The sequence below is a fragment of the Lepisma saccharinum genome, chromosome 21, assembly GCF_977018435.1.
Source record: "Lepisma saccharinum chromosome 21, izLepSacc3.1, whole genome shotgun sequence".
In the NCBI taxonomy this organism is placed as follows: Eukaryota; Metazoa; Arthropoda; class Insecta; order Zygentoma; family Lepismatidae; genus Lepisma; species Lepisma saccharinum.
Window position 1 is genome coordinate 33,712,778 of NC_139249.1, and position 26,770 is coordinate 33,739,547.

Consider the following 26,770-nt stretch of genomic DNA (forward strand, 5'->3'; position numbering starts at 1 on the left):
GAAACCAGTTCCTGAAATTTTCTTCTGGAGGCATCGTAGCACCCAGCTGTTTGTTGTGGCTGGGGCACGAGTCATGTGACTCATGCTATCAAAGCTCAATCCTTCCCGAGAACTCGGAATCACCAGGCAAACTTAATCGAATATTTTGTTATTTGGGTTGCATAAACAACAGGCTTTAAGACGTTACGAAATTCTACGTCCCGTGGCCCAGGTATTTTTTTCTAAGACTGTACATAGGGTGTACACTTAGCTGTATATTATTACTTTTCTTTCAGATATAACATGTATACAGCCCCTGGAAGAAGTCCAGACAACTGTGCTTTGAGCGACAGGCCATACAGAGATCTGGACCCTTACAGAGATCTGATTCAGGACAGAGATTACGATGTCTATGCAAAGAACGACTACGCCAGGCATTGCGATGATACAGCGCCCCCTACTACTCCACAGCGCCCTCCACAGGAAAGTGGTAAGTAATCACTAATCAGCAAGAAGATAAACTTCTGGACTTCTAGTGTTGCTAGCATAGATTATATTGTCCCCTCAAAATGGCATTTTATTTATATTAACGTATATTTTACATTTAATTAATAGTTTCAAGTTAATGCGCTGGGAATTATAAGTAGTGCCCGGATTTGTATGTAATTACTAGGTCTCGGAAGTTGAATACCTATAAATTGCCAAAAAAAGACCTATAAAAAGACCTAAAAATATAAAAAAGGACGTATAGATGTGATCCAAATTAATTAATAACTTCAGTTTTAATTACATATTTAATGAATCAAAAAATACAAAATTCTGGTGGTATGGAAAAAACAGTGCGAAAAAACTATATGAATGAAATGCATCTTCTTTCAGACATTATATATTTTTTTAGATTAACAGTAATTTGAAAAATCATATTTGAAGAATCATATTTGGCCTAACCACACTAGGGTTACAGAAATAGGACTTCGGATCCTATTTCAGTCGTCCAAAAAGGTTTTTCTCTCGTTTCAGGGATGGTTCAAATATATTTCATTCTTTCTTTCTTTTTATATCTTTACTACAGAAAGGATGTTTAAGAGGTGATGTACTGATGTTGATTCGAATTTAGAATGGGCAGTAAAAACGTAGTCGAAAGAAAGCCGTTAAGACCTAAAAAAAGGCTAAAAAAGCCTTAAGCCAATAAGCCAAAAAACGACGAAAAAGGCAAAAAAGGACAAATAAAACCCATCTTTTTCTGGCCTACAATGACCCAAAATGAACATATATTATGTTGGGCCTCGTCTTCGGACACTAGGAAAGAAAAGGATTTTTCCTCAGCTTCCGAGCTCTAGTAATTACATACCTTGAACAGGGACATTTCAACGGATTATATAACTGACATGATTTTGGATACGTTTTGTTATATATTTTTACATATTTGCCAGGATATTACATATTTTACATATTCGCTAATTTACTTTACATAAAACAACATATTACGGCAATTGTTTCCTATCTTGATCATTTCCCCTATATTTTAGATCTCTGAAACGTGATGAAAAACATTTGTAGCTCATGTGATGTCATATTATACGGTCACCTAAAATTGACTGCCAAGTAGAAAGTACAGGAGTTTCTCTTTCCCCGATCTTTGTGGTTACATATTTTTGTTTCGCTTATAGGTTTTCGCAAAGCACCTAGAAACTTGGCATCGGTGGACAAGAAAGCTAGTTACACAATATGTTCCTTGTACAAAAAAAGTACAGAAGTAACTATGTATTTTCACGACTGTTCTTTCTGTAGACTTTTTTTTTAAATTTGTTTCGGAAATTACAAAGAGCTCTCCTTGCCTCAATGTCGGAAATTTGACAACTGCGCCGAATTTGGAAGCTTCTAGTGTTCAACAAGGCTGCGCTGCTTGTAGTAGGTGGAGTAACTCAAACGTAAAGAATACTCTGATACTAGAGCCTCAGGTTTATTGCTGCTGACTTGCATTAGACATTCGAGTTGATTGGGAGATGTTAGCATTGAATAGGTATGTTACATATTCTTTGATACTACATATTTAGCTACATATCCTTTTGAAAATACATATTGAGGTACATATTTTAGCAATTATGTTACAAGTATGCTCTAGTTATAAGCAGTGATGTGCCGTAGACTATAAGTTTACGTCTACATGCGTTGTCTACACGTAATCTACGCGTAGATTACAGTGGGTTGTAGTTTACATAGACTACGTAGACAATCTAAAGTGCATTAAAATTAATTTTCAAGGGTTTCATGAAAGGAAAGTGACATTTTCAACTATATTGATTCTTAACGAAACGAAACAAATCCTATTTACAACAATATTTCTCTTCTTTTCTATCATCAACTATGGAAGAAGAAAAATAGTATGCAAAAAACAACAACAGATGGCAGTCGTGAGCCAAGAGTGGTCTTTTCCCCATAAAACACTAGAATATTTCCTATATTAGGTTTCTTCCTAGGTGAGAAATTGTTCGAATTTGGAAGAAAGAGGATGAAAAGTTATCCTTACACATCAGCAACTGATACGCAGTATAATTTTGTTTTAATTCCACGGCGCCCTTTGCAAAGTTATCATTTTTCGCCATGTTGTTTACATAGATTACCTAATCTGCGTGTATAAAATAGTCTACGTGTAGAATGTAGACTATCGTTGTTTACGCGTAGACGCACATCAGTGGTTATAAGTCAATGCACTAAGGATTTGCTTCAAACGGCTTAAACAACCCATCCCTCATTTTTGATTGAGTATCTAGTGGAAAATGTCTGAGGTAATAACTCGGTCAATAACTGCAACCAAAGATATGCAGTTATGAACCGTTAGACGATATAATTTCTGTATAAGTATTGTATTCAGTGTTGGGAAGGTACAGGATGCTTTCAATCAGATCACTAAGGAACGTATTAATTGCCTGTAGTTTGTATAGGTGCAGCGTTACGTTTGATTAGTCCCAGCTCACACAAAATATAGATACAGGAAATATAAGCAATGGAGTGCCAGAAGGAAGTACATAGTTATTCGGCTCATTTAACAAGACGATAATGTTTCACTGAGTAAACAAGAACAAACTGTTTTCTCGCCGTTTCAAGTAACGGGCGGGTTCATGGGCAGTTGAAAACGTTCGAAATAGGTGTGCACTAACGGAACTCTCTAGTTGGGTTTCGCGAGACGTCAGAACAAGATCCTGTCGTCATGTGGTCTTGGAAAATTTCTAAAAAAAATGGACTCATGACCATTCCTTCCTTCCTAAAGCCAACTGATTGTAGTTCATGTTCCCAAAATAAAATGCCAAAACAGAATCCGTTTTATTCCAAATGCACTCGATGCTACTGGCGTAAACCCATGTAGCTTGTTTTTGTGTTGTATAGAAGTGGAGAATGCCTATATTTAAATCTACAGTCAACGGCAAATGATAGGCAAATATTTTTATTCTGTTTTATTCTACACTACGTCCTGCGTTTTTTTTGAGGAATGGAATTTGTTTCATGGGAAGTAGATACTGCCCTCTTTCATTTTCATTTCAATTCATAATGTAATTAATCATTACGCAGAGGCGTCTCCTGAACACTTGCGTCAATTGCGGGAAAAAGGACAGCTTGTTCTGCGACAACATTAATGAGCATTTCTACATTCTACTTTCTTCATATAGAAGAAGTATTTATTTTACACGAGAGAGATCAACTAAGATTATATTACATTTCTTGGATCTGAAGTGAATGAAAGTAATAATTCTTTTCCCACAATTGACTCATGCGTCACTTCAGATCCAAGAAATGTAATATAATCTTAGTTGAGCGCTCTCGTGTAAAATAAATATTTCTCCTATATGAAGAAATTAGAATGTAGAAATGCTCATTAATGTCGTCGCAGAGCAAGCTGTCCTTTTTCCCACAATTGACGCATGCGTTCAGGAGACGCCTCTGTTACATTCGCTTACCATTACTTTTTCCGTTCGGTGTACCATACATATTGCTTTGCGTCTGCTATTTTAACCCAATCAAAACTGTCAGGACAGCAGAACTGGCTAAATATCTAAAGGAATGAAGCCACATCAAATATAAATGGTGAATACACTGTGACTTGGAGAGTGCAAGTGACGTTAGTAGTTAGTTTGATGTTAATTTGAACAACTGTATGTGCGAAAGAAATGTTCAGTACAGTTAAGAATAGTCGAATTAATCTAACATTATAAACAATTTCAATGTTTAATTTTTTTTTAACATGAAAAGGGATTGATGCAGGAACTGAGCCTCCATTTAAGTCTTATCAGCCGGGTTTACATATAAATAATTTGAGTAAAATGTAATCATATGTCAAAATTCTTAAACGTTTTGTAAGATCAACTCGGATAGGTAGCGCTCAAGTCTCAATTTATTATATTGTATATTTTTATTGATAGCCATAATCAAAAATAGAAGTATGATGCAGTCATTAATTGAAATTAGGGAAACAAACATTTCGTGAAAGGAAAAAACAAAATCAACACAATTTATAACAGGAATAGCCTTCAGCATGCTAGGCTTACACTGTTGGAAATGTGACGCACTGTTACTTAATTGAAAAAGCAAAAATAGTTGGGCATTTCTAGCGTATTTATACGCAGTAGCATCATGAAACCAAAGTTTGTCTATTACTTGATAGATGTTAAATTTGAATGCAATACTAGATCCATCCACTCTTTTAGTTGAAACTTGTGTCTAGATATTTTCTTTCGAAACTACAGGCCAACACTTTCTGCGTGTTAAACGTCTTAGACTTTCTACGTCACACACATTGCAAGTGTAACTGTAAACACGAGTGGATCGGATTCGAACCCTGAACACGTATCGACTACAGCAGAAGAAATAACTGTCGGACCTCCATGAAGATGGGCGGAACTTTCAAGAATCCTCGGCGCTGTACCGTAAATTATTAACGCTTCCTTCTAAGGCCACCAGATAGCGTGAAGGTCGATGATAAGAGGGAAAATAAAAGAACTGACTGTAAAGATGGGCGTGGAGCTTTAGTCACATCCTGCCACGGGCCATATAGAATTTTGCAAGGACATCTTTTTTGGTTAATGTAATGCACAAAGGTAATATGGCGTAAACAAAATTATGGCTGATACTACAACAGTCGTGAATTGAATTGGGATTGGCCGAAACCAATGTTTAAAAAAATCTAAACTTCAACGAGAGTGCTTTCTAATCAAGAGGTTCCAGGTTCGATCGGCGGTAGACGTACAGTCAGCGGCAATAAAATGGGACATCTAGATCCTGAACACTGTTTGTCCTGCAATGCACTATGTGTGTGGCCTAACTCTGCGGCCATGTCAGAACATCCCATTGAAAGGTTGATGCCATAAATTTAGGTAACACACATAGCGAATTGCAATTAAGGATTAAGGATTCAGGTGTCCTATTTTTATTGGGGGTGACTCTACATTTAACAGGCTACTTACTGGTTTGGATCTCACTTTAAGCTGTAGAACTTAAAGCAAACATGTAAGGAAAAGACTTCTCCAGATGAGACTCTTAATCGTATATATTTATATCTTCAGAATGTTTCCAGAGAGTGAGGAGTGGACAGCGTCTAGAGAGGTCTGTCATCAAGGATTCACTGCACGTGAGGACCCTGGGAGAGTGCCAAATAGAGTGTCTCAGGGCTAGATACTTCACATGCAGGGCGTTCACATACAGGTGAGTCGCAATATTGTCGAGGTTCTCTCAAGCTGCTGGTCAGGTGGTTTGCAGAAATGCTACCTCAAGGCTTCCATAACTTATCAGCTTTCATTGATATTTACTTGAGAAGTTTTCTCCCTAAGGAACGAAACAGACTAAAGCCGGTTTTAGACGAAAGCATTTCCTTTAACATTTTTGCTAGCATAAATGCTACGTAATGCTTCCAAAAATCTTGTAACAGACAGTAGTTTACATGAAAGCATTTTATGGAACATTTCCGTTAGCTGTTGCAATTACAATGTCCAATACATACAGCACGAAAGGCACGTCGAGTTACACCGTCAATGCTGTGTGAACGGTGTTTACAATTGAAAAAGCTAAAATATTCTTCCATGCGTTTATAGTAAGTGTTGTAAAGTATGTATTTAATCAGTGCCATTCTTCTTTACCTAAAACCATTTAATACGAAGCGATATTCCTCTCGGTTGAATAGTTATCATCGTTTAAAAGTATGAAGTGATACGTTGTTCACATCTCACGCGACCGCCATTACATTTCCACTCGTGACCATGAGGTCGCTTCTGATTGGTTACGCTATGGAAAATGGTACGGACCGAGCCTATCAGTATGGCATCTGAAATGCCATAGAATTTCTCACTTTACACGGTAGCTTTTTGGTCATGGCATAAATGTTAAGAAAAATGCTAAGGGAAATGCTTTCGTCTAAAGCGAGTCTTAAAAATGAGACATATAGATCCAGAAATACTGGCTTCCTTCCAACGTGTTATGTGTGTTGTCTAATTCTACATCGATGAGGCGACTGCAATAGCAACTTCTCAATAGAAAGTTCTTTTATCGTCGAAGTGTTAGGCAACACAACAACGCATTGCAGGGAAGCCAGTATTTCAGGATCTAGGTGTCCCATTTTTATTGCCTGTCACTGTACATCGTGATTCATGTATGCTCCTCAATTACCAATTACATCATTGGCATGGAGAGAATAGGTCGAATCGGTCAGTTGACCACCAAGAAAAATAGCATCGTTCATTTGAAATTAAAAACAAAAGCGGAAAAAAAATATTGCGATAGTCGATAACAGTAGTGCGGTTCAATTAAATACTATTCAAGCAGAATAATGACAGGAGAAATAAACCAACTCCAAAAATTGAGTGCAATGCTTCAGTGGAATAATTAGGTATGTACCTGTTGAGTTCAATAAATAAATAAATAAGGGCTGACTTCCCCGAAAGTACGTAAATGACAACCTCTCTTCCACGACCTGAATTGCATTGTTGCTGACTAACGAGGCTCTGGCGTCAGTACACAGCCAGTATAGACCTCTGTCGGATTTGTGTTGTGTGCTATCCTTATGCCAATTTCATTTAACATTCATCCTCATCGTCGTGATTAGCCAAACCCTTACAGAAAAGCGAAGTAAAATTTTTAAAAAATTAATCAAAAATCACAACTTCAGAATTCCATTCTCTATTGTGTTTTCAAAAATTCCCAAAAAAATTATATTTTAATGTCAGAGTTTACACAAGATATTCTTTATGATTAAAATCCCCTCTCCCTAACTTTTGAACATATCGGCATTTTAACAAGGCATGCAAATGTTAATAACAAAATAGAATATATATGCATTTCAGTATATTTTAAATAATGAACAGAAAAGAAAAGAGGAAAATTCAGAGAAACCGACGTCCTGATTTATAAAGGTACCAGGACATTAAGTGCATACCTTCAAATGTACGCGGGTAGAGGCGGGCGTACTTATGGGATTCCCCCTTTTTATTATATATTTTACATTTATTTCAGAATATTAACGGTATGACGTGTGAATGAAAAGATAAAACAGTTGTACCGGATACTGGTGTACCTAGTAGAAGTCTGTACGGCAATAAAATAATAGTAACAATATTCTTATTGATTATTATTATTAAGAAAAATATTCCACTGTTAAATATCGAAGGCTTAGGCCCTGCCTCTACTTAGCTGGCGACGTCCATGTTCCCAAGGAAATAATAATAATAATTGTTATTGATAAATCTACCATTACATTTTGTATGGAATCCTGCCCGCTCTACAAAAGTTTCTGACAACGCTCATGCTCTCACTGCTGCCCTCGATGGCGTAGTGGTAATGTCGTTGCCTTGTAATCAAGAGGGCCGGGTTCGATACCCGGTGGAGGCACATAGTGGCTCGGATCTTACTTCAAACTACACGTCCAGTCCCGATTAGCCTATTTGTGCACGATGTGAACCTAAACTAACTCAATGAAACTTTCATTTTCAGCTACGTGCCGACGACACCTCACAGAGGCCTTCCTCCAGACAACTGCTTGCTTACGGATCGCACTTACTTTGACCTCGACCCGTACCGCGATCTCTCGGAAGACAGGAATTTTGAGTTCTACGAGCGAAGGAGCTACGGAAGGGGCTGTGAGGAACAGCCCACGCCCTACCCGCCGCCCGGACAAGGACCGTACCCGCCACCCGGACAAGGGCCGTACCCGCCACCTCAGCAGCAGAAGCCAAAGGATGAAGGTAGAGTATTCTCTGTCCGCTATAAAAACAGATACAATGCAAACAAATACGCATCACTTCTGACAAATCCTATTGGTTGTTCGAGTGGCAGCTGTGACGTAGTCGTGAGCGTAGCAATATAGAGCCCGTGATAAAGTGGTATATACAGCTAGAGTGCGCGTCAAATCTCCTGCATATGTCTATAGCCAATAGCAGGCGCAGTGCAGCGGTGCCATGTCGAAATCTCACACGGAAAACAGAGTAGTTGAGCGAAACGCCTTGTCACGGAGAGCAGGCAACGTCGCACGTCTGCGATTGGCTGGTGCTGTTCAGCCGTTCAAGGCCATATGCAGGAGATTTGACGCGCACTCTACTGTTATATTGAAGTTGTTGGACATTATACAGGATGTCATTTTAATGGCGCCCACGGACCACAGAAACGTATAGAGGGTATCAAAACAAACAACTTTTCTCAGCAACATTTTTCTCGTTGGCGTGTCGTTTCGATGCTACAGTCGTTCAAAATAGCCCGTTTTGCCGCCTGTATGCTGGCAACCACACACATAGTTTAATTGCATTTGAGACGTCATTTCCTGTCATGAAGCGATGCGTTCCAGGGTTGCCAGGAACGCACATGTTCTGCTTTCCATCCTTGATAAGAAATTGATAAGATATGATGAAATGAAGGACTAGAGTTTCCTTCCCGTCTTATAATATTAATGTATTGAGTTTGTTAAAAACATTTAACCAGTATTAGCAGAGACTTGAAATATTGTTGAATATTTTCTCACAATAAGATGGGTACGTGGTATAGTTAAAAATTAGTCCGATGTGTTGTCAGCAGTGATGTGCGTCTACGCGTAAACAACGATAGTCTACATTCTACACGTAGATTACGTAATCTATGTAAACAACATGGCAAAAAGTGATAACTCAGCAAAGGGCGCCGTTGAATTAAAATAAAATTATACTGCGTATCAGTTACTGATGTGTGAGGAGAACTTTTCATACTCTTTCTTCCAAATTCGAACAATTTCTCACCTAGGAAGAAACCTAATATAGAAAACATTCTAGTGTTTTATGGGGAAAAGACCACTCTTGCCTCACGACTGCCATCTGTTGTTGTTTTTTGCACACTATTTATCTTCCTCCATACTTGATAATAGAAGAGAAGAGAAATTTTGTTGTAAATAGGATTCTTTTCATTTCGTTAGGAACCAATGCAGTTGAAAATGTCACTTGCCTTTCATGAAACCCTTGAAAATTAATTTTAATGCACTTTAGATTGTCTACGTAGTCTATGTAAACTACAAGCCAATGTAATCTACGCGTATATTACGTGTAGACAACACATGTAGACGTAAACGTACAGTCTACGGCACATCGCTGGTTGTCAGTGGCTGAACTGATGATATTTGTAACCTCGAACAAGTCTACATTAAAAATGTAAAATTCGTGACTTTATATTGTAACTGGGGTGATAAATAACCATCTCAGTTCGTGGAGAAATGGCACAGTATACCAGAAAAAAAGGGTTTGGGTCCTGGTTGAGCTGCTTATCTGCTTAAACATCAACGTAGTGCATCCATCACCTGTGTATATGTCAAATTATATGGTAGAAGAGAGACTAATAAAAATTTCAATTAGAATTCGTTGACCAATCTACCACCAAAAAAGCTAACCTTTCGGTACGATATCTGCGTAGCTTTTATTTTAACGTGTAATATTTATTATTTGAATTATTGTTGTTATAAGTCCACTTTACGCACAGGCAGGTTAATCGGGACTGAGCCTACAGTTTAAAGTGGTATCCGATGGGTCTCCATCGGGTATCAAACCCGGGACCCTTGATTACAAGGTGACGATATTATCACTACGTCATTTGGGGGTTCCACTTGATTACATATATGGGATGCAGCATAATTAAAGTTACAAGTATAGCCTATATTATTACATCAGTTTGATTACATACATGGTATATAGCAGTTATAGTTACAAATATATATTACATACCCTTGAAAGCATATTTGGGATGTAGATCAGCATAACTGAATTACACCCTGTATAATGTCCAACAACCAATAGGTTAATGTTGTTGTCTTTGTTTTTATAGCGGAATTACAAATATAAAGGGTGTCCGAATTGAAACGCCCTAATTTAGCTGTCTGTAACTCCACATGTATTTGATGCATCCAAATAAATTATGCATTAATATATATATAGTCCTAAAGTTTCTGTGAGCAAAGTAGTAATTAGTACATTTAGAACATTTGGTACATTTTAGTACATATAGTACATTTCTACATGCGCCTGACATTACCCCACTCGATTTTTTTCCTGTGGGGTCATATCAAGGACATGGTGTATTGAACCGAAATGATAGGATTACATGGGACAACCACACATGCTACAGGTAACCTGGTGGGAAATCTACTATCGGCTGGACATCCTCCGTGTGACTCGTGGGGCGTATGTGGAAATGTACTAAATGTACTAAAATTGTACCAAATGTTCTAAATGTACTAACTACTACTTTGCTCACAGAAACTTTAGGTCTGTGTATATTCATTAATGTATAATTCATTTGGATGCGTTGGATCAAACACATGTGGAGTTACAGACAGTTGAAATTAGGGCGTTTTAATTAGGACACCCTGTATATTACATCCACTAGATTGCATATATGGGATGCATATCAGCTTAATTAAAGTTTCATACATATTGTACAGTTTAGGGATTGCCATGACATCCGGATAACGTATTTCAAATTATCCGATATCTGTTTCGGATAGAACAGATTTGATGAAGGTTTTATGGGAAATACGTACAGTGAAATACGAGAATTGCGAATAAAAGTATATGCGGATAGCCGTAAAAGGTATAAACGACAAAACTGTCCAGATAATGCACACATTCGGATATCCGGACATTTCGGATAATTCGAATATTCTGATAATTAGGATAATCCAAATATCGTATATGCGGATAATCCGAACAATTCGCATATCCCGATATCTTAATAATATATCCGATATTCGGATAGTAAATTCATATAAGAAAGGAACTTTTTCTCAGAAATCACGTGGTTTTGTTTATATTAACTTTATTGTTGTAGCAGATGGAGAGTAGTTTTTGTATTAAGGCACTGGGCCAGAGCAGGCAGTGTGGCCCCCCCCCATCCTTAAGCAAAAACCAAAAACTAGATAATAAATGCTCCTTTAGCAAAACTATGCAACTTTTGCATTCTACTTATTGTTTCATTAAATATGACTGCCCCCCCAGAAAACATTCCCGTCCCATTTTGCCCCCGCAGAAAACATTCCCGTCCCATTTTGCCTCCCAATATATCTTCTGGGAGGACAGTTACATTTAATATAACCCTAAATACCATGCAAAATAGTTTGAGCATGTATGAACTATTTTGATTTCTCTGCTCTTGTCTTCACTACGTTTATTTTGATATGTTCATGATTTCACTTTTTAATAGTTGTTACTATTTAGTTGATTTTGCTTGGGAGTACTTATGTACCAAAATTTCACAATGAATAATCGTGTGTTTTTTTTTCTAATCATATCCGAAAGTACAATTAAGTTCCATGAGATGGCACTACTGCGTTTGAGGTTTTAATGTTTGTTGTATTCTGCATTAGTGATTTTGCACTTCACTATAAAGCATTACATAAAATATACTAATGTCTATTGTGTTTTTCCAGTGTGTTACATCATGTACAGGCGTTCTGCACGACTGGTACCGGCTGTAATTAGAAACTCCCTCCATACAAGAACCATCAAGGAGTGCAAGGCTGAATGTACAAGGTCAAGAGTGCAAAGGCTATTCAACTGTCGATCGCTGTCTTACAAGTAAGTGCATCTGGAATTCCTTAATTAATGGGCTCAAATGATGAAAGCAAAACATTTTCAATGCAATTAAGAATTGAAAAATGAAACAAGACAGGCAAATTAATTCCATTTCATTGATTGAATTCAAGCTTTGCTGGACAGAATAACGAAATGTCATTATATTATGTAAAGATGAGAGTAACGTTCGTTGCCAGCAAATCTGCAGAATATCTCATCTTCAGGGATTGGTGGGAAGATGAAGATGAGAATGACGTCAGCTCCTAAAAGTATTGGAATGTTATCTAGAGCAGTGGTATTCAACCCTTTTTCTCCGCGGACTTTTCCACTCAAGCATGTACCCCCCTTCCCAGAGTTATCCTAAATTCAGATTATACATAACTACATCTAAAATAAATGATGCAAATCATTACCTATTAAATAATACAGTTTTACTATAAAAAGGAGAATTATAAAATAAAGAAAATTACGGGTATAGCAAAAATATATTATAAACTTTAATATTTCTTACCTGTTAATGAGATGGCTGAGCTTGTTTTCTGCACACTAGCTCCTCGATTCGTGGCTGAATCTTCGTTAGTGCAAGTATCAGTGGTGATTCTGGATTCAGGTGATTTCTGTGTTTCGTTTTGATGGCTGTCAATGCAGAAAAACCCTACTCACACAAATAAGCGGAGGGGAAGGCGTGTGATGGCAGTGTCACTAAGTTAAATATATTATTTGCGTGCGAAACACCAGAACTCGCAAATAGACACGTTTTCGAATTTTATTTCAAGTGATCTATCAGTGGACATTTCCAGCAGACTTTCTTTTAATTTTACAGGAAGATCAGAGGAATTGATGGCGGTGGTGGAAAACTGATTGTAATCTAATCTTGTGTACTATCGTCTTTCTCAATTTCTGGAAAGTATTTAAAAAACTGTAACCTGAAATTTTCTACGTGGAATTTGATTATTTCCAGAAGTTCACCAGCATTACTAACATCATTTTGTCCACAATATTCCAACACAGTTGGAAAAACTTCAATATTTCCTTCATTAACGCAATCAATCCAAAGTAATACTTTCTTATAAAATCCTTTCACTTTCTCACGGGCTTTAAAAATATTTTTGTTGAGTGTGTGCGGATCCCACGTCCTCTCACATTTTTTTGAAAATACGGGAGTTCAGTGCACGCGACTTGATTAAGTTGACTACTTTTACAGCAATGTTCAGCGTTTCGTGTAAATCAGGAGCTATTTTTTTCGCGAACAAATTTTCTCTGTGTATAATGCAATGTTCCTAAATTATTGGAGGGTACATTTGTCGAATACGAGCAACAAGACCGGTTTTCTGACCTGTCAGTGAAGCAGCACAAACTTACACACCAGTCCCACGACAAATTTGATTCTAATGTTATGAAATTATTAAGAATTTTAAAAATATCCTCTCCCCTTGTATGTTCTGGTAATTACATCCCAGAATTTCATCACTAATAGCACATTTCTTAACGAAAAGCGATTCTTGGAAATAGAGGATAATAATAAATCAGAGTTAGAATCCTTTAGTCTGGTGGTCGGTGGGGGGAGTAACATGAAATCCTCGATCGACCCCTTTTTATATTTACTTTGAGGAAAATGTTGACAAAGAAATGTCTATTTTCTTTACTTCCCTTTATTACATTTTCAAGTTATCTCTGTCAGAAACAGTTTTCATTATTTATAATTATTTTAAATTGTGCGTACCTCCTAAAAAACTTCTCGTACCTCCAGGGGTACGAGTACCCCGGGTTGAATACCACTGATCTAGAGGTTCTGCTCGTAGGTTCGTCATACACACACTGTTTTTTTCTTATTCATTGATTCCAGACCAAAATATTCATCTTGCAAAATATCCACAGACTCCACTCAGTGTTCCCATGACCAATAAGTAAAATTTCTGTTTCCAGGTTCATATTTTCTCATTCTCAGAAAAATTCAAATCGTGATTACCAAGCTTAATCAATTAGTATCATTTAATCGATACACAGAAAACACCAATTTACAAAAAAATATTGATATTGAATGAGTGATAATAGTGAGGGCATAACAAGATTTTTGCGAACAATATAAGAAATACGGAAATTTTCATGACAACAGTTAAAAATAGGTTAATACTAACTGTGTAATTACAATATTTAAATTGTAATTCCCTTGGCGGGAAATTTACGCTATGAATGAGCGTATGTGTATGTCTTTCGCACTTGAATTTAAAGCCAGATATCTTCAAAATTCCCTGCAATTTTTATATTTTCGCTCTTACGTGACAACACTGCTGTCAACCTCACAATTACCAAGGCACTGAAGCAACACTGCTTATACAGGATATTGTAGCCTTTTTTCTGTTCACAGTAAGGACGAAGTCAATATAAATAAACCACGTGATTCGTGAGGAATCCTATTGGGGAATTCAAATGGTTACTGTTGCGAAGGAATCCTGCGCAGTGCGTAGAGAATAAGAAAGCTACGATTTAACTAAGCTACTAGAGTCAGACCTTGTTTTATGAATTATATACGTAAGATATATCATAGAACGATTAAATTAATAACCAATTGGGAAGTTACGAGTCACGTGCTTTTGTTTACGCTAACTTCCATCTTTCAGTGGACGAAGAGTAGTGTGCCTTTTAGGCACTGGGTGAGTTGTATGGACAAGTAGGATCTGGCGTTTATTAAATCATCGTGGGAAGAATTTGATTCATGTGACATGACAGCTTGTTGAATTACCAGTCAGTCAGTCATAACAAGAGCTCCTCTCGTAAATAATCACAAAAGCCATAAGAAATAGACCAAGGTTACACTACCATTGGCCATAAGCATACCGTTATGTAGGTGCGTGCGGATGTCAAGTTAGATCCTGCTTCATGATATGTCAATTACCCTCAATCACGCATGCCTGTAAGTGTAGCCAAATACAGGATTTAGTATCCAATTGTTGCAGATTAAAGTTAGGAAAAAACAAAAGTTCTTATAGCCTGCAGTAACCGTTAGGAAAAATTAGGCTTGTTCTATTCTCCATTCATTGTAAGAATGAAGTTGACGTAAGCAAAATCACGTAAATTCGAGGAATAGTTCAGTTCCTTTGTGTTACTTCTGTTAATTTGACAATGAATATATTGCTCGTAGCTGCACAGCTCATATTATAAGGTCCCACAACTTCAATATAGCAGTTACATTGAGTGCTGCTGCCACATGGCTTTACATAAGCACTATATTCCTACGCGCAAGTTTCCTGCGCAGCTGCCATTGGAACAACCAATAGGGTTCCTTAGAAGCCACGTGGATTTGTTTACATTGACTTCATTCTTACGGCGGAAGAAGAATAGTACTCGGAGTACGAAATTACTACTCTCATGGAATTTCGACGCAGTGGCGTACCGGTAAAAGCAGTGGTAACAAAAATTGGGAGAAGTCTTAGATAAAAATATATTGACGACCACGGATCAAATAAATAATTCTTTTGTAGAAGTGAGTATTGAGGAAGATTCTCGAAAACTGGTTAGGTGAATAAGATTAGAGATGGTGCCGAGTAGAGCAGTATTTGAAGGGGGGTGAAGGGGGAATTTTCCCGTCTGGTTTCTAAATTTTAACATTTGAGCAGACGCTATATAATTATTAACACAATATATTCGATGCTACAAATGAAATCCGGAACAGTAATAGCGAGGTCCTATTGAAGACATGCCAACTATGACACTGGTGGTGAGAACCAAACCTACACCGTAAAAAAAATAGTAACTAATTAATGTAATCTTTATGGTTCATGTCTTAAAAATATATTTACGGCACACGAAACTATAATTTATAATTATTATGTATCTCGCATGACAAAATATTCAAATTTGAAGCGTAACTTCTGAGTAATTCCAGTTATTACATATACAGGGTGGCACAATTAAAGTTGCTCTATTGAGAGTTCTCTGGAGTCCGTTCCAAGTACCTGAGGCTATGGAGACCAATGACTAAAAAATAGTTCAAATTTTCACCACCAGGTGGAAATGTGGCGCTAAATTCTGGTGCGCAGTGAATTCACACTATCTTACGCTTCCAAAGGGTCATCCATGTTGACAGAGCGCATATTAAACATTGCTGTACCGATATAAACTTAAATTACTTGTTGTTGTTACTTCAGCGCCACATTTAAATCTAGTGGTAAAATTGTGAACTATTTTTCATCAGCATTCGCTTCCCCATGATCTCCATAGCATCTATACCAAGTTTCAGCGCAATCCGTTGTTTCAACAGGGCTCCACCCTGTCTTAGATTACGCTATTATTACTAAGAAACTACGGACTTCCGGACAGGTGTCGATGTACCCATTTTTCTCTAGATATGAGAAATCCATTATTGAAATTTTGCCACTCTTTTCCAATACACCCTGTGTGCGTCGTGTTTTTGTGCTTGTGCTTAATGTTGTTAGTTTTCGTTATTTTTGTATTGAAGCGACAACGAGTTTATATATATATATATATATATATATATATATATATATATATATATATATATATATCCAGACGAGACCGAGAACAAGAATGGCCTCCTCATTCAGGAAACGACAGTGTGCCAACTTACCCCCATCCATCAGGAAAGAGTTTCATTTCTCGAGCTGCGAAATTTGAATAAGCTGGTGGTATAAGATCAGGAAGAAGGCTGTGACATATATTTAATTAGAGCACGGTGGAATTTTCGTTACGTGAGTTGGCAACACTTACATACATGTGCAGGGGAAAAAAATACTGGTAATTTCCATCATACAGTTCCTGTTAAAAAAAGAAGGCGGGATAGAGCAATACACTTCCGCTCTAAAATAATCTTTCTGGGGAAAGTGAAAGTTCAGATAAATGGCGATCACATCATACTGTCCCTGAAAGCATGATTATGTCATCCTTTCCTTATATTTTAGTTCATAGTTGCGTCGATAGAGGGTACTGAGGCATTGAATTTAAGTAACAAGAGTCCAGACATGTGTAAAAGAATCTAGTAATAGCCTATGGCTAAATATAGGCCTTTGTATATGTACGGAAATATGCATACATGCAGAGTGCTACCGTACAGTACAGAGGAACTGTTACAGCGCGTAGAAGACACCAAGAAGAACAATTTATCTTGGTAATGATTCTCTCATTGAAGCATCGTTTCGACACTACGAACTCCTCAAAAAACGTAATTTGTATCTTGTGTGCATGTGGCGCAGATTCAAGGTTGCCACTGTCGGAACAGACAGAAAGATGGAGACACATGAGGAAAGACAAGAAATACGGAAAGATGGAGGGAAAAGGAGAAAGTAAGGAAGTGAGGTAGATGCAAAAAAGAAAAAGAGGAAAAACAGAGATAGACAGACGAAGAGAGGAAAGATAGAGAAAACGGTAAAAAAAGAGAGAGGCAGAGGAAGAAAGAAAAAATAGGAAAAAGAGAGAGAAACGACCTTTAGTATGAAAACAGAAAGACCGAGAAGCAGAGGATGAAAGAACGGAAGAGAAATATATTGTTAGAGAAACGAAGGAAGAGGAAAAGAGGGAGAAATGGATGACGAAACGCCAAGAAAAGGAGGCAGAAAAACAGAGAGAGATTGATTTAGTTTATTTTACTTCGCGTTTTGTGCCTCTTGGCTAATTTGCGAAGATGGGGATGAATGATGAAATGACGAAAGTGATGAATGGACATTCACAAACAACCAAGCCCGACCAGGATTCGAACCCGGGACCCTTGGCGTCGCAGCGCGATGTGCTAACCACTTTTTTTTTTTTTTTTTTATTACATTTTGCAATTTATTACATTACATTTGCAATTTACATTTCAACTCATTGGGCAAGTAAACATTACAGTAAGAAAATTAGCATACAATCTATTTCTTTTACAGTCAGGTATCCTGTGGTATTCTTGATGGAGGTAATTTACAAATTGTATATTAAAATCTGGTTGCCGATATGTCGATAAGAAATAGGCATAGTGTCCTAGGAGCCATTGTACACTTTTACGTTTTGTTTTTGGGTAATATTCAAAAGCTGGATATAAAAGAATATCTACAGAGATGTTATACACTGATGTTCGACAAATAATACTCACAAGTTTCCTTATATAAAGCCATGATGTTTCTATTATTTGGCATTCACTCAGTCTATGGACTAAACTATCAGATACATTACATTTGGCACACATTGGCGTATTTATTAATTTAAGATCATAGAGTCTCTCTCCAGTGATTAATTTTTGGTGGACAATTATATACCATGCTGATCGGATTCGTGATGTAAGATGGTGAGCCTGAATATTATTCCATATTTCTCTCCACTTCATTCTAGGATTTTGCTCAATAATTTTACAAGTTGGTTGTTCTAATTTACATAGTCTGCGATATATTTCCGATGTCACTGGTATTGTTAATATCGGAGATTGTAATAGGGCATAACTAATATCCACTATTGTTGACTTAAAATACCATAAAGTGTCTACCAGTCTAGTAATATCAATAGGAGCCTCTAGTGAAATATAGTCCAAAGCGCTTCTCAAAACTTTACTTGTGAGGCTGAGTGGATGCTGAATCAATGTCTGCGTGTCAGCTTGAATACGTAAGGCCTGGCATTTGAGTTCTATATTCACAAGATTCATTCCTCCCTCGGCAAAAGGCAAACAAAGTAATACATGTTTCACCCTCAATATCTGACCATTCCAAATAAACCAATTTTACTGCACTCTTAAGTTTATTTATATCTAACTTCCGTAGTGGGAGGATTTTTGCCATGTACCATAGCTTTGAGAGTGCATAGACATGTACAAAGGTCACCCTTGACTGTAAACTAAGGCTGCGAAATTTATTTGTTTGTAATATCGCTTTAACCCCAGTTAATACTCTATCATAATTTAATTGGATCATACTTTGGATAGAGTGCGTATATATTATACCTAGTATACGTATCATTTGTACAACCTTAAAATTACCTCGCTGCGAGTGAGAATGAACCAAATTTAAATTCAAAATTGACGATTTTTCTTGGTTTATTTTTAATCCCGACCATTTTCCAAATTTCTGTAATACTTGACATGTTTCATCAATATCAGACTGTTCATTTATTAATACAGTAACATCGTCAGCATACGCTAACACCTTAATGGTATTAGAGTGTATGTTAATTCCTTGAACTTTTCGGCCTATTTCAGACAGAATGGGTCTCAGTGCAATACAAAACGCTAACATCGACAAAGGATCTCCTTGCCTTACACCTTTATAAATATAGAGTTCTTTTGTCAGAAAACCATTTATTTGAATTTTTGCTGTTGCATGACTATAAAGACTTTTAAATACTGAAAGAAAATGTCCACGTATACCGTAGCCCTGCAAAACGTTAAATAGATATTCATGATTTATCGAGTCAAAAGCACGTTCAAAGTCTAATGCTAATATAGCATTTTCAGAGTTTTTGTTCTGTAATCTATAACATGTAATTATTTCACGCATCGTTTGTAAAACATTTGTGATTTTCTTATTTAAACCAAAAACATATTGATCCTCTCCTACTAATTTGTCGACATAAGGCATAAGTCTGCCAAGCATACATCGCGCCAATATTTTATAGTCCGTACAAAGGAGGGTGATGGGTCTATAATGACCAGCTTCGCTTGGTTTTGGACATTTTGGGATTAGAATTATAATACCCGTATTGGAAGATTTACCCATTTGATACTTGCTAAACACTGTATTTATCCAATCTGTTATTGTTTGACCCATCAATTTCCAAAAGGTTTGATAAAACTTATTGGGTATCCCATCCCAACCAGGAGCTGAAAATGATTGCCCTACCTTAACCGCTCGAAACACTTCCTCACTTGTATATTCTTTGTTTAAGTTTTCACTTTCTTCATCTGTAAAAACCTCTGATTCGGATGCCAATTCATCCATTAAAGCTCCATTATGTGACGCTGGTTGGGAATATTGTTGCTCAAAATAATTATAAATGCAGTTACGTATTTCAGGGGCTGAATTGATCTTTGTTCCCCCATTATCAAATATTTCACTAATACATTGTCTTTTAGCATTTTTTCTTTCATGAATTACATGGCTGATAGAGGCGACCTCATCGTTGTCAAAATGAGGAAGTTTACTACGAATTTTGACCCCTTGACGCCTTTCTGCAGTCATTTTTAACAATACAGCTTGTATACGTTTGACTTCAGTTTGCACTTTTTTCCCGTCTGTTGCTTGCTGAATTTGTTCACGCAATACCCTGTAGTAAAAATTATATTTATTTGTCCACTCTCTCGACCGTTCCTTACAGTAACTGATACAAAATCTTTTTATACCCGGTTTGAGAATCTCCTCCCACCAGCGGATTATATCTATCCTCCTCAGACGGTGTGTTATCCATCTCGACCATTGGTCATTAAATGCTTGTTGGAAATTTTTCTCATTAAGAATTGAAGCATTTAATTTCCAACAACCGTACCCTCTCGGGACTATTGGAATGTCCACATTTATCATCATAATGACAGCACTGTGATCTGAAAAACATGTAGGTGTTATACTGATGGACTTTACGTTCTGACGTAATGTGGGTGTGACATAAAATCTATCCAAACGGGATGCACAATTGTCACGTATATACGTGAAACCCCTCTGCCCAAAACATTTGTCACTCCAGACATCTGTGAAGTTAAAGCCAGTTACTAATTTTTGCAATGAATTCGACGTGTTAAATCCAGGTCTTTGATCCTGCGGATACAATACACAATTAAAATCTCCCCCACATATTATGTGTTCTCTCCTACCCTGCATTTCAACAGCAACTTCCTGCGCAAAAAACTCATCCCTTTGTTTTCTACACTGTGACCCGGATGGAGCATATATGTTATATATCCATACATTTGCAACTTTTGCTGATATGATTCTATTATTAGGATGACATACCACATTTGTGAGGGGAACCGTATTACGTGTTAACAAAGCTGTTCCTGTCGATTGGAAATTTGCATTATTATGAACTCTTATCGTTGGGGAAAAATTGAAATTCATTTGACCACATTCTTGGAGAAATACAATATCTAATGAAGCTTGTATAATAAAGTCCTCTAACGCCGCCTGTTTTGTAAGGGATTTCATTTTGTTTATATTTATTGTAGCAAAACGAAGGGTCGTCATCATAAATACTATGAACAAAATTTTTGGGATTGGGTATTCCCAATACTTATACTTCCACCTTTGCCCCATCTAAGAGTAATAGTTCTTACACTATTTTTATATGCCCCTAATGTTACACACCAAAAATTAACAAACACACTAACAATATTATTTTAGTAGGGGGGAGGAAATACCCCTTCCCTTTGTATAGCTTAATCCATAAATATCTACCACCACGCAATACAATATCATTAACTTTCTGACAGTCAATATAAATAATATTCATTCCAAATAATACTATTTTCTAATCATTAAAGTGATTACCTGTATCCAGTATTCACAAACTTTCATGGCCTATCGGACTTGGATCAATAACCATGTCTTGGACATTTGTTTTTACATGTCGCAATGATCGTCTTTTCGTCCGATTGCTGCCTGACGCTTTCCTTATACTCTTTGGTCGTTTTTGTGAGCCGGAAACCGAATGACCCGTACTACTTTGGACACTTCCACTTTCACTATCCGTTTCCGAATCTTTTTCCTGTTCAGCTTCTTGTCTGAAGTCCTTTTGCTTGGTCTGATTCTGCTTCCTCTCCTTGTTGCTCTGTAGCACTTCATCACGCGATTCCTCTTGCACTTTAGTTATGTCTTCTTGTCGTCTTAGTGGTCCACCCTTCTTCTGCTCCATAGTATCCAGGGAAATTTCTTCACTTTGTCGCGTAAGTTGAACATTTAACACAGGTTCTTTTGGTTGATCTTGCATATTTTCTTCAGTTCCTTCCTTGGTCAAAGTTTGTTGATCATTCTTGTGAATATTTTTCTCTTCCTGTATATGTTTTCCCTGTTGAAGCCCTTCTATCACAGACAGTTGTGCTGATTCTTGACTCACATTTATATCTTCGTGTGTAGATGTAGACGGTGCAATTGCTTCGCTATAGGACCGAACTGCACGACCCATGACTTTGAACACTGTTGGTTTCCGTAAGGTACAATTAAACCGCATGTGATCACTACTACCACACCATTCACAAGTCGGGATTTGACCATTATATACTACATGTGCCGTATATTGACCTATTTTCACAAAGGAGGGAATTGGCTTCTTAATTGCCATCAAAACCTGACGCACCCCATTATACACTTTGTACCTAAATTTGTCACTCCAAGTTTCTGCTTTCAATTCATCGATTGTCCCATATTCACTCAGTTTTTCACGAATTTGTCGTTCTGGCACTTCCAAAGGAAGATTAAACACTCGAACCGGCTTCAAAATTCGATTCGCATCACTCAGTTTCACTTGTGTCACAGCTCCATTACTATAATAAAAGTTCACTTCACCAGTATTTTCTTCTAATATTTTTCTCATTTTTCCCGGACGCACTAATTTCAAAAATACACATTTCATCGTCGTGGGAATTTGTATGGCTGCAATTTCATCCACACTCAGTTTGAATTTATCATGAATAAATTCATGTACTTCCAAAGGACTAGGTTTCAAAGTTCCCGTTTCAAAACTGATTTGTATCGTATTTTCGCGATCCATTCTATATTTTACTTTTGTCCAATTCTTCACTAGCACAGTTCAACAGCACAACCTCTCCCACACGTACGTACCGATATCGCGCTGAACTTTCACTTTTCCTCAAAGCACAGAGCTCGTACAGCACGACCTACCTGTTCCGCGCTAGGCGCGAGACTGACCACTCGGCCACAGGGTCGGGCAAACAGAGAGAGAGAATGAGGAAGAAAGAGATACAGAAACAGGAAGGGAGCATAGGCGTGCGCAGACCCTCCGATTAAGGGCGGCAAAAGCCTTGATGAAAGTTCAGTCGGAGAAAGAAACACCTCATATAATCTCACTGTCTTATTGTATTCATGAGTACTAAACAGGGGTGTATATAGTGTGTGTCCTGACCCACCGAAAAATCACTCAATTAGAAGAGTTCCGTGGCACAAAAGTTCTGTTCCCCTCCTCTTGTATTTTCATTCTCTGTGGTTCAGACTAATTTACATACCGGGTGGTCCAAAAGTCCCGGATAGGTCACATATCGTGAGAAATACACACCGAATCGGAAAACGAAAAAATACCTCTTTAATAAGTGAAAGTGGTAGCCCCCCTTCCATATACTCTATTGAAAGGTCTTCAGATTCCGAATCTTCAATCGCTTTTACTCTAGCTCAATTAGGGGCAGAGCGTCCCTTTATTTTTTTCTTTTGCGGAAAATTAAAATCGCCATATCTCCAATCCTAATTGAGATAGGAGGATGGTTCATAGCTCGTTGGACTCGGAATGAAGTCCTCTTTCCGATTCTACAATACAAAATGGGGGTTTCCGTTTAAAATTTCACAGCTGCCCCCGCCCCACCCCTAGGGGGCCGGGGTGGGGAATCAAGTGTGATATCATTGAATAGCTTTCTTTCACTTATTAAACAGTTATTTTTTCGTTTTCCGATTCGATGTGTATTTCTCACGATATGTGACCGTTCCGGAACTTTTGGACCACTCGGTATAAACATGATGTCGTACAGCAGATTCGAAACAACTACACATAATTTATTCATTTCCAATGTGTGACTAATTTATTATGCAACCACATAGGTGTAACACAACTAGGCTATAACAAATAAAATGCGTGAGTCTTATTAATAATTAAATTGCTGGAGATCGAAGTGACATAGTTCAATTATAGGAAATAACTCGCCATAGTTGCTTGGAACTTTCGTCGGCTTGAAAATACTTTTTTTAAAAATAATAATAATAATAATATTGTTTAAAACGATAATAAGATTTATCTACGACGTTTTCCTCGTTAACGCCTCGTTTCGACGCTAGGAGTCCTCGAAAAACAGCATTTTCTCTCCTGTATGAATGTAGCCATGTTTCATTGCTTTACGGGGTTGCCACTGTAGCTTATTTTTTTCTGTCCGAAACAGTGACGTGCCGTAGACTATACGTTTACGTCTACATGTGTTGTCTACACGTAATCTACGCGTAGATTACATTGGGTTGTATTTTACATAGACTACGTGGACAATGTAAAGTGCATTAAAATTAATTTTCAAGGGTTTCATGACATTTTGAACTACATTTATATTGGTTCCTAACGAAATGAAAAGAACCCTATTTACAACATATTTCTCGTCTCTTCTATTTTCAACTATGGAAGAAGATAAAGAGTATGCAAAAACCAACAACAGATGGCAGTCGTGAGGCAAGAGTGGTCATTTTCCCATAAAACACTAGAATATCACCTATATTAGGTTTCTTCCTAGGTGAGAAATTGTTCGAATTTGGAAGAAAGAGTATGAAAAGTTCTCCTCACACATCAGCAACTGATACGTAGTATAATTTTGTTTTACTTCCACAGCGCCCTTTGCTAAGTTAATACCTTTCGCCATGTTGTTTACATAGATTACGTAATCTACGTGTATAAAATAGTCTACGTGTAGAATGTAGACTATCGTTGTTTACACGTAGACGTACATCACTGGTCCGAAAACATATTAAAATCGATAGCACGACATGGAAACGTGCTTGCCGATATCCTTACACTACGATTAGGCCACTCTTTCCATTTTTGGTCAAGAGATGGCTCTCAGAGCAACCCATGAGAACATGCTAAATATATACGATATGACTTTTGTAAACGTAATTTTGATACTTTTTGTTATTTTGTAGTGTACTTACAAGTGCTCGATTTCGTTTTCACAGGGGATTTGGATACGACCGTGAAAACTGTCTTCTGAGTGACCTGGATGAACGAGATCTTCGGCCAGAGTTGGACTACACCCACGATAGAGATTATGAGCTGTTTGCTTGGAACTCCATTGATTACAGCTGTGCTGATGATCCCCTTTACCCCAGCGGAGGGGGCCAGCCGCAGCCCCCACCCAGCGGAGGGCACGGACACGGAGGTTACGAGAACCCCTACACGCACCCTGATCGTAAGTTCTATCATCTATCCCTATTTTAGCTTGTAAGTGAAATATATTCTCATTTTTCCGTTTATGTTTGTTTTTATGAATATCTGAGGCTGCCCCCATCATCGCTAATGGAAACGACTTTGAGGCTGTAAAGTTTCTTCTATCTTCTACTAAAATATTTCTGTAATTTGCAATTGAAGGGTTCGAGACGAGATAGTGCCAATTCATATTTTCGTATATCTGAGAGAAACATGAAAGTTTAAATTCACAAATCTACTTTTATACTGAAGTCTATGGCGCAATGATCAGACGACGCCATTCAAAGCTTTCTTAAAAAAAAACAAAAAAAAAAAAACGACACAGACACGGAAGAATTTGCACTTGGCAGAGGTAAGGGGAAAAGACATTAAGACCACATAACTGAAGTATTCTGAAATATGGTAAACGTTTTAAAATCAGAAATGCAAACTACGAATCTTTAAATATAACTATGCAAATATCACAAACTATAAGAACTATAAGAAGAAAATATGGAAAGACGTACATAAAATGTCGGTGCTTGGTGGTACGGTGCGGGGGGGGGGAGTGGCGTCGATCCACAATCCTACCTAGGGCTCCAAAATACCATATTGTCTAATTTGCAGCCTAACTCATATCTGCGTAATACTATATTGTTGACTGTACTACCTGTATCTCGCCCTGACCTCTTCAATTTGGACCTAAATTCTAATTAATTTAGTCATATACATAGTATAAAATAAAACAACATTAAGGCCACGTAACAAATTATTACTTTTCATATTTATAAATTAATTAATATATTCACAATGCATAATTTTGGTCACCAGCATTGTTAACAATTCTGTAAAACAAGGAGAAAACTCAGTTTCCGATTTCAACTGTTTTTCCATTTCCTTTCTTAGGTTTTCTATTGATATAATTTCGAACAAATACCTTTAGTGAATTTTAGTGTCTTTTGATTTAGTTCAACTTGCCTTCATTGCTAAGAACTGTCTGCTGTGTTAATTTCTTAATTACTTTAAGACTGCACTAAAGGTAATTTTGTCGTAACCTTTCGACAACAGATAGCAGCACCGTGCAGCTAAGTGCTATGTTGCCAGATCTAAGCGCAAATATAATCAAAACAGGTACAGTACATGCATGTTGGTCAATGCGGATATTAGTAGTATAAAAAGGAAATTAATATTTATATAATTTGTTTGATATACAATCACGTTTTCATTTTCCAGTGAATATAAGAAGGGGGAATCTGATGGTTATTTTGATACAATGACAAAAGGGCATGGGGAGAACATATACGTATAGCCTATATACCTACTTGATGAAAATTTCTATGGAAGTGTGGTGAACTACTAGACTTTAAGATTACGTTTGTGTTCAACTTTTTATCATTTATGTATATATACAGAAGCGCGACTACTCATTCAAAGGTTATTATTTATATTTTTTGTTTAAAAAGTCATTTCATATTGATTTCTCTCTTACTACAAATAGATATGTCGTGGTAGATTATATATATATTTATGTGTGTGTGTGTGGGGGGGGGGGGTTGTGTAGGATGTATGTATAATAAATATGCCACCCTCTATTCTAAAATGCTGCATATGTGTATACACATGTTATTAAATCATAATCAGTATACATTACTAGATCCCCA

General features: G+C 37.2%; 1 protein-coding gene across 1 annotated transcript in view; it reads left to right on the plus strand.

Annotated features, from left to right (window-relative positions):
• Nucleotides 1–278: 278 nt before the first annotated feature.
• Nucleotides 279–26,770, plus strand: part of LOC146004533 (uncharacterized) — a 34,601-nt gene continuing 8,109 nt past the window's right edge. The window contains exons 1-5 of the mRNA XM_083143419.1: nucleotides 279–469; nucleotides 5,538–5,676; nucleotides 7,954–8,204; nucleotides 11,897–12,044; nucleotides 24,881–25,113. Of these exons, the coding sequence (XP_082999545.1) occupies nucleotides 283–469; nucleotides 5,538–5,676; nucleotides 7,954–8,204; nucleotides 11,897–12,044; nucleotides 24,881–25,113 (958 nt within the window). The 5' untranslated portion in view covers nucleotides 279–282. The remainder of the gene's footprint in view (nucleotides 470–5,537; nucleotides 5,677–7,953; nucleotides 8,205–11,896; nucleotides 12,045–24,880; nucleotides 25,114–26,770) is intronic.